Source organism: Salvia miltiorrhiza, chromosome 2, assembly GCF_028751815.1.
Source record: "Salvia miltiorrhiza cultivar Shanhuang (shh) chromosome 2, IMPLAD_Smil_shh, whole genome shotgun sequence".
Classification (NCBI taxonomy): Eukaryota; Viridiplantae; Streptophyta; class Magnoliopsida; order Lamiales; family Lamiaceae; genus Salvia; species Salvia miltiorrhiza.
Window position 1 is genome coordinate 69,988,924 of NC_080388.1, and position 10,196 is coordinate 69,999,119.

The window sequence follows — 10,196 nt, forward strand, 5'->3', positions numbered from 1 at the left end:
TTAGGGCTGAAAATTTTTAGCCCGAAAAAAATTTAGCCCGAATGGCCCGAACCGAAAATAGCCCGAGCCCGATAGGGTTGGCCCGAAAACCGAGTGGGTTGGCCCGATTAACCGAACACATTCTTAATAATTGATTTTTAAATTTTAATACTTTACTTTTTAATTCAATAATAACATTTGGATGCTTGTAGAATATGTTTTGATTTTTTCCCAGTTAATAACAAACATCTATGATATAAAAGTCAAATAAAGATAGTTATTTATATTAAATCTATATACAATTTTTATAAAAACGAAATTAAAGTTAGATAATATGTAAACTTATGTTAAAAAAATACTAATTTTTGTATCTAAAATATAGCGAAATGTCTTGATTTAAAAAATACGACATATTTTAATTAAAAGAATATGATTATCTTATATATAAAAAAACATATAAAAATATTGTAAAACTTGCGGGCCCGAACGGGCCAGCCCGAAACCGAGTGGGTTAGGGTTAGGGTCGAAAAATTTTAGCCCGAAAAATAAAAAAAACCGACTAGCCCGAACCGAAAATAACCCGAAACCGAATGGGTTGGCCCGAACCCGAGTGAGCTGGCCCGATTGACATCCCTAGTATCATGTCTATTTTGGATTTTAACATACTATAATTTTACTCTTCATGAGAAATATAATATCGGTGGGGATATTTTTTTTTTTTTTTTTGAGACCAACCAGAGACCTTTTATTAATTCAAATCGCGATGAACAATATCTAAGAGAGATGATGGAAAATCAGATCTCCAGATCATTGCATCAGGAACACACACGGCTAAATTAGCCAAGAAATGGGCCGCTCTATTAGCTTCCCTACGAACATGTTTAAAATCAAGCACTATCTTCTCCTTTGCAGAAATAAAAGCATCATAAAGGTCGTCGCAAAGAGAATCAATCCCCCTCGTCTTCTCACTCAAAACATGCACCGCCAAGAGTGAATCAGTGAAGACCTCAAGAGGGCAAAAATCTTGTTCCATGCAAAAACCCACACCCAGCAAGATCGAGTGTAATTCACCCATAAGAGTGGTCTCCGTTCGTCCAATGCGTCTCGCAGCCGCCGCTAACACCGTTCTTTCATGATCTCGAACCAGAAACCCTGCTCCAACCAAATTCCCATTCGCATGGATAGAGACATCCACGTCTAACCGGAAGATACCCCGGCACGGTGGAATCCACCTCTTATCTCCCTCCTTCGGCAATACCGACATCGGCGCCTTCGATCTCCAGCTTGCTTCCTAAAACATATTCAGAAAATTCTCACCACCTTCAATGAGCTCCATCGGTCCATCAGCTTTATTTCCATGTTTAACATCACATTGGTTCTTCCAGCTCCACCATAAGAAAGTAACAAAAAACTCCAAATCCCCAACACCAAAAACATCCAAGAAATCTCGGCAAAGAGTCTCACTATCGATACATTCTCGACCTCTCAACCACGACCACCATTTGGTCCTCTTCCAGTCATCACGCACGGACTCACAGTAAATAATAGAATGAGTTGTCACTCCCCAGTCCCGATTACACCAGAAACAAATTCCATTAATGGGGATATGGTGATTCTTCAAATTTATAGCAGTAGGCAGTAGGTTCTTCATAAATCTCCATGCAAAAACCTTGATCTTAGGTGGAATAAAGAGTTTCCAAACACACTTCCACCATTCCTCCTCCATTTCAGACGTCGTGTTAGCCTTCGGCATGAAACAATCATTCTCTAAAAGATATCCAGATTTGACAGTATATCTCCCTTTCTCATCATGAATCCAAAATCTGTCATCTTCATCTCTTCTTTGCAGATCAATAGAAATAATACTATGTACCTCATGTGGAAGAAAATTCTCCTTCAACTGCTCCTCATTCCACCTTTTATTTTGATCAATGAAATCAGCCACCATAATATTTTCATCTTTCACAACTCCATCAGCTGCTGTACCGTCTCCCCCATTGGGAATCCAAGCGTCCTTAAAAGCTCGCACATTTCGCCCATTTCCAATTCTCCATCTCACACCACGTCTCAACAATTCTCCCCCCCACAAAATCGATCGCCAAGAGTAAGAGGCCGCAGGGGGGCAGCTTGCATTCAACACGTCCCCGTTCTTATAATAACGACCCTTAAGCACTCTTGCAACAAGCGAATTAGGGAACTTGATCAGACGCCACACCTGTTTTGCTAAAAGGGCCTTATTAAACTTGACCAAATCTCGAAAGCCCATCCCACCTTTCGATTTCAGGGAGCATAGAGTCTGCCACTTTGTCCAATGCATATTTGGGCCTTTATCAGTCATTCCCCACCAGAAATTAGCACTAGCCTTCTCCATATCCCTACACACTGCCATAGGAACCTTAAAACAATTCATGGTATAAGTTGGTATCGCTTGAATGATTGACTTAAGGAGAACTTCTCTGCCGCCCATAGAGAAGTGTTTATTCTTCCAAGATCCAAGCTTCTTGCAAACCCTTTCCCGTAAATAGTCAAATTGGATCCTCTTTTGCTTCATCACCATAGTAGGGAGACCAAGATAAACAGAATGACCTTGGGTCTGGCAAATACCCAAAGTATTCACCACAATCTCCCTATCCCTCACCTGAGTACATGGACTAAAGGAAACAGCAGATTTGTCTTTGTTTATCAGTTGCCCCGAAGCTACAGAGTAAATATCCAAAGCATCCCAAACAGCAGCCACCCCGCCAGCAGTAGCTCTAAAGAATAAAAGGCTATCGTCCGCAAAAAAGAGATGGCTTATAGCCGGACTAGCCTTAGCAACTCGTAATCCCTCAATAGCTTTCCTTTCCGCATACTCATGAAGAATCGAGGACAGCCCTTGCGCACAAATAACAAATAAAAACGGCGATAAAGGGCATCCTTGACGAATTCCCCTCGTAGGAATCAGAGAACCAAACACTTTTCCATTCACCGCAAAAGCAAATTCCACCGAAGTGATACAATCCATCACCACCCGCAAAAGTCTGCTAGGAAAACCCATCACCTTCATCATAGCTTTAATAAAGCCCCATTCGACTCTATCATATGCTTTCCTCATATCAAGTTTTGCTGCCGCGAATCCACTTTTCCCATTCTTTTGATTTTTGAGCCAATGCATGCATTCATATCCCACTAAGATATTGTCAGTGATCAGCCGCTCAGGAACGAAAGCACTTTGATTGTCGTCAATAACCTTTCCCAGTACTCTTCGCAACCGATTAGCCACCACTTTTGTCACAATTTTGTAAGTGGTGTTGCATAAACTAATAGGCCGGAATTCATTCACCTGCTTCGGCTTCTTAACTTTCGGAATCAGAACAATCAAACTTTTGTTCCACTCCTTAATACTATCATCCCCGTTAAGAATTCCCAAGACCTCCTTAGTTATGACTCCTCCAATCTCGCCCCAATATTTTTGGAAAAAAATAGGTGGAAACCCGTCAGGACCAGGAGCTTTATTCGGGTTCATTTGAAAAATAGCTTTCCGAACTTCCTCCTTAGTATAAGGTTCCTCAAGGATAGCTACTTCCGTTTGTTGGAATCTTCTCTTGACACAGCCAGTGATCGCCGAGAAATCCTCAGCCCGAGGATTATCTGAATGGAAGAGTTCCCTGAAATATTGCTGAATAATGATCGCCTTATGCTCATCTTTATTCTGCACCACACCCATCGAATCAACCAGGCCCTCAATTCTATTTTTCCTCTTTCTTTCTGAGGCAAAATTTTGAAAGTACTTCGTATTCCTGTCCCCCAGGCCTAACCAATTAACTCTCGACCTCTGCTTCCAATGGATTTCCTCTGCTTCCGAGATCCTTTCGATTTTAACATTAATCTCATGTAATTCCTGTCCAACATCTTTGTCTCCACACTGATTAAGCAACTTAATCCGTCTCTTCCTTAACTCCTCGAGGGTTTTAGTAGGATTCTTATACTCGGAATCCACCCATTTTTTGAGATATTGTTGACACAAAGCAAGACGCTTTGACACAGAAACTCCACCAAAACCCCGCCAATTCAATAAAATATCGGCGTTGAAATTCTCCGCCAACATCCATTTCTGCTCAAAGTGAAATCTTTTATATCCCCCGGTGGAAATACTCGTCTCCTGTTTCTCCAACCTCACCCTAACCGCTCTATGATCCGAGCCATAAGAATCTAACACATTCGCCTCACAAACTCCTACAGCCAAAAGTGCCGATTCATTGATCAAAAACCTATCCAACAATTCAAAAATAGCCGCCTCCCCCTCTCTTTGATTAAACCAAGTGAACCGAGCATCATTTTCAATGACCTTTAGACCACTAGCCTCAGTCGCTGCTCGAAAATTATGTAAACACGACCACGATTTTTGATTCCCTCCTATCTTCTCTTCTTGTTTCATAATCTCATTGAAGTCACCTCCAACAATCCAGGGGAGCGAAGCATCACCAATATCCGCCAGTCTTTTAAGAAGTTCCCAAGACTGCTGACATTTAGTCGCTTCTGGATTTCCGTAGAAACCTATAAAACGAAATCCAGTACTTTCATGCTTAACCCAACAATCAATGTGGCCCTTTGAATAACTCCGAATATTCACATCACAATCCTTCTTCCAGAACAACATCAGACCCCCACTCGCACCCACCGGATTAACCACAAAATGTCCCTCAAACTCCAGAATCGCCTTCCAATTAACACATTTAGCCGCACATACTTTAGCCTCTGAAATGAAAAGTATGCTTGGAGACACGCCAACAACTAGCTGGCAAAGGTTATGGAATGCACGAGGAGTGCCCAAGCCTCGAGCATTCCAAATTACCGCATTCATTGGGCTCGGCGGGGCTGCGAGGCAGCCTCCGCCGTTATTGCCAACTCTAAAGTATTCTCCGTTTCATGACGCGGGATCTTTCGAATTGGAGAGTCCGCGTCCGCATCACCCACGGCACTCCCCGGCCTTTTCTTAGAGGTGCTTGAGAAAACCTCCTCATCTGAATCCTTCCCAGCTAACTCCCTCTCTCCCTCTTCCCCACTCCTCACTCCCTCGTTCCCAGAGGAGACTCTCCCATCAGTTTTCCTCCCATTCTCCCCATGCCAACCTTTACCTCCTCTCCCTCCCCTACGACCTCTCCCCTCCGCCCCCCAACCCGAAACACGAGCTATCCTCTTCCATGAACCCACTTTCTGGTGAGAACGGTCTTGTCTCCTGACCTCCTCCTCCTCCATTTGCTCCACTCGCCCCTCCTCACCTCCCTCACCAACCCCCTTCAGAACCCTATCGGTCACAATAATATTATCCTCTTCCATGTTAGTAGTTTTGGGAACAGTATCTTTTGTGGCTAGATCCTCCTGTAGGCCTCTCGACGAACTCTCCCCCTCATTCTGCTGTGAGGATCGCAAAACCAGATCTTTGTTCGCCTTTGAAGGACGTGATTCAACTGAATCAGCTTTTGTTTTGTCACCATTCGACTGCTTTCTTCGGATCTCATTAGTTTTTGGAGCCATTAACCAAGTACCATACTTCAGTTGTCCCGTAGCCTCCAAAGAAGAATCACAAAACCTTAATAAATGCCCAATTTTCCCACACTTAAAACAGAAGTTTGGTAACTTCTCATATAGGAGCAAAATAATCGCACCCTCCCTCTCTCCATTGGGTAACAGTCTCACGCATCGCTGCATGGGTTTATCTAAAGCCCATGAAACCCTAACCCTAGCATAGCGTCCAAGACACCTCCCTCCTGCATTCATATCAACCTCTTCCACCCGACCAATGCCTTCCCCAATCTTCCTTATCACCTCGGGATGCATGCAGGCCACAGGTAAATTATGACATTGAATCCATCCCGTAAACTCCTCGAACTTCACCTCTGAAGGATTTTGAAAACCCTCAATCTCCGCAAACAATAATAAATCCTGGAAAAAGTGCCAAGGCCCCCCTAACAAAGCTTGTTTTTTATCGTCCACCGAATCAAAATGAACTACAAAGATATTTGGTCCAATTATCTCCGCATCAATCCGACACTTTGCCTGCAGAATATTAGGCAAGTGAGTTAACAAAAGATCTCTATTAATCTGTCTACCCGCAAAAACTTTCCCCGCAAGGCGAAATTTTGAGTTAACCAACAGATCTTCTGTGAGTTTTTGGGATAGAGTAACAATATTTGAATTTGCCTCCTCTGATAACTGAAGTTGTTCCACCAAACGTTGAATCTCATCTGGATCCATTGATCCAAAAACTCCCCCCCAAACCGATCAGCAAACCCTTCGAAACCGAGGGAGAACACCGCTCGAAGCGAAAGTCTATTCTCTCAACCCTAGAGAAACCCTAGCTGCTGGAGAAAAAAAATTACTCGATATCTTATCGGTGGGGATATTCTTACTTTATATAAATTAAGATTATTCATTTTTTATTATTATTTTATGGATGAAAGAATTGAGATTCGTATTCTGATTATTCATTCTTATAAACAAGACACATATCAATAAGCTACCATGCTCCAATAAACTGAAAATTATTTTAGTTACGTTTAATCTAGATAAAATTTAAATTTGTATAATTAATTAATGATTCTCTTGTGGTGTGACACCCCAACTCATCTTAGTGTTTTCAGTCGTATATATATATATATATGTATGGTTACCATTGCATGATTAAATTAAAGTAGACATTTGAAATAACGAAATAGTCGGTTCTAAAAAACGATACGGTTTTAGTTATTTTTATTGTTATGTCTAAAAAGTCATTTATTTTGTGTTCTCTTTGATTCTTTTCTTTCCCTTTTCCTTATTTCTGATATATTTTTTTCTTCTTATATCATCGATCAGGAAATATAGAAAAAGAACAACATATTATTTATATCAATTGAAAAAAAAGGAAAGAGAAAAAAAATGAAAGGATATGAAAGAAATTAAAAGTGGGGAAATTTTGGATACTACAAACCATGAAAAGTCGGTAAAAAGGGTAAGATTTGATGAGATGGATAGAAAAAGTTTATTTTATTATCACTAAATGGTTATTCTAGTTTTTACACCGATATAAAGTACATGTAATTAAGTGATCAAGAATTAATAAACTAAATATTTTGGGAGTTAAATTGACCGTCTTATTATGCGCAAACAGCTTTATAATTATTCATGCTATATGTTGTAGTGCAAACGAGAAATAAAAGTTTTCGATCAAGTTTAATTGAATTTGAATATAAAAAATTTGTATCAAGTGTTTTTAATATTAGGCAAAAAAGAAAAAGCATCTAGACTACTATTTCCGAATCGTGGCGTGTGGGACCTATTATGTTGGCTGTTGCCAATATCTTCAAAGAAAATTGTATGTACTGCTTTCTAAGAGGTTATTGCCCACTCCAAAATCAAATTTAAATTAATATTTTAGAAGTCTAACTTAATTGGGCAAGCAAAAAAGGAAAGGAATGGATGGAAGTCAGTCAATATTCATGCAAAAGGAAAATAAATTAGTGATTGGTCAACCATATTTCTTCACTGCAACTTCTGCAACTCACCATGTGTCATGTTAATGGCCTTAGTCGAATATTCGATGTAATTTATGAATTCTAGATTTGTATATAGTTATGTACTTATTTGTGAATTAGTATTATAACATTTCCCCTGAAAAAAGAAGTATCACAAGATGAATTAGCCCCATGAATTAAGGGAATTTTAGCTATTAGTATTTAGGATGTGTTCTCTTTAAATGTAAAATTATCATGAGAAAATAAAAATAAAAAATAAGAAAATATGAAAAAATTTATCACCCTTATTTTCTCTCATGTTCTCTAAAAAGGAAAATAAAAAAATATATATTATTATGAATTGAAATAAAAAAGTAGGAAAAGAGATTGCTGATTTTTATTTTTCATTTAAAACCTTATAAGCACAGAAATACATTACATTTAATCATTTATATGTATGATGTAATTGCATTTACATTTAATCATCTATATGTATGATATAATAATAAATGGTCAAATTTGGAAATGGAGTCGAGACATTGGACAGAAAAACAAAATAACCGTTTAACTAGTCATACTGTATACCATCCACCAATATTTTTGGTAAGAGAAAATAAGTCAATCGATTTGGTTTAAAAAGAAAAAAAGAAAAAAAAAGAGGGAACTACTAGTCTACAACTGTGTTAATAGTATTAATTTAAAGGCATGTGATCTGTTCCAGTCCGACAAGAATAAATAAATTTTGGATCCCCTAATTTTTTCCGACAAAAAAGATTATAGTACAATCTTTTTTCCATGTTTTGATTTTTGTGAGTTCATATACATTTTCTTCTGAGATTTTATTACGCCCTTAAAGTTTGATTTTTGAGTCGTTCGTGTGCATACTATAGAATATTTGTGTTTTTTTTCGGTACAGATTGATTCCTTATTATTGTTAGAACAAAATACGAAATATAATATGAAAATATAACAAAGATATCAAACCATGTTTTTTGAGTCATGCTTGTGTAGAATAGTCCTCAACGATCTTGTTCACACTGAACGATTCTGTAATGTTAAAAGTATCCCATATAAACAATAAACATATAAAGACTAAATAAAATAAAAAGATTAAAAATTTACAATTTGAAAGTGAACTTTGCCTTGGCCAATCTGAATATATTTTCATGTTGCTTAATAAATAGAAAAAAAAATGGGTCTTTTGAGTTTTGAGCCTACAAGTCTACAACTACGTCGTCTACGTGCCAGATACTAATCGGGTTGATAATCTCTCAGCATAAAATTAATGTTTAGTTAATAGTTAAAGCCACAGTTGCAAAATAAAATTAATGTTTAGTTGCACTCACATTGCAAAATATAAATTTTAGAAACTTCAAAAAAAAAAAAAAATACTCCATAAACTTTAGGTCTCAGATAAAAATTTGGCAATAATAGAAATGTTCAATATCTTAAAATTTACCAAAACAAAACCAAGCTACGTTAAAAAGTATGTAGAAATCTATGACTCCAAACTATCTAAACAATGCAGAACCGATCACCTACCTACCGTGGGCAAGCATAGCGTGCCCACCATTGATGTGACAATTTTAATTAGGAAAGATAACTAATAAATCTTATTCTAATTAAAATTATCTTACTATAATTACAATTGCCACATCATGGTGGGCACATTATGCATACCCACGGTGGGTAGGTGATCGGTTCTGCTAAACAATGTGTACACATTTAACACTAAATTATGAATTCAAAACCTTGAGCTTTCCAACCCACTGGTACTAAAACCAACCTCAACAATTACCTACCTATCAGCAAGCATATTGTATTATTGTGTGATTAACTGGAATTAATTAACAAAGATTACTACTACTAAACGGATTCAGATTAATCATGGCAATCAAATTCATTTTCATGCACACAATTGACTCAACTGTGGCTTTAACTATTAAGTATAATTATTAGTTAGGATAAATATACGAGGAGTGTTAGATCGATAAAACTACCTAGTTTTGATAAGGCATAAGTAGAAATGATCTATTTTTATAAAAAAAACATTTAAAAAAAATCAAATTAACTTAATGGACAAAAAACTCCTTGAATATGAAAAAATTTGCATGAACATCGGTGACACTCACACTTACTACTCGAAATGAATTTTTTGTCCAAACAAATCCATTAGCAGGTCGACTATCGACTGACAAACTCATTTCGAGTAGTCAGTCATAGTATCACTAATTTTTCACGCAAATTTTGCCACATTTAAGGACTTTTGTGTCCCTTCTTTTTAAAGTAGGTATTTTCTACATGTTTTTTTTTTAACAAAGTAGATATTTTTAATTTTGACCCATATAAAAAACTGATAGGAAAATTACTCTGTTTTTATAGATTCAAACATGGATCAGAGTGTTGATCTCCACTTTCAAACAATAACCTTTTTTCTGCAAATATTTCATGGAAAATGAGCAGGGAAATCAAACTAGCTAATCTCATAACAACATTCAACATAGACCAACCACCAAAACCATACTCAAACAAAGGTATTTATGAAGAAAAAGAGCACATTCATATTCTAATGTCAACATCAAATCAATTTTAGACAATATTTCACCTCAATGTTTTTGTTCATATCACCTTCTGGAAATATATCTGAGGCACTCATCAATTTACTCCAACCTGTAGATTTCAATTGGTATCGCAGTGTACATTTCACAGAATAGTTAAGAAACACACAACAGGGAAACATGA

General features: G+C 37.5%; 1 protein-coding gene across 1 annotated transcript; it reads right to left on the reverse strand.

Annotated features, from left to right (window-relative positions):
• Window positions 1–727: 727 nt before the first annotated feature.
• LOC131009939 (uncharacterized) lies at window positions 728–1,243 on the reverse strand. The gene has a single exon (XM_057937338.1). It carries the CDS (start codon window positions 1,241–1,243, stop codon window positions 728–730), a length of 516 nt encoding a protein of 171 aa, XP_057793321.1.
• Between the last annotated feature and the right edge of the window lie 8,953 nt (window positions 1,244–10,196).

Bases quoted from the DNA above. Each gene is read 5' to 3' on its own strand.
- LOC131009939 (XM_057937338.1), bottom strand. From the start codon at position 1,243: ATGTCGGTATTGCCGAAGGAGGGAGATAAGAGGTGGATTCCACCGTGC.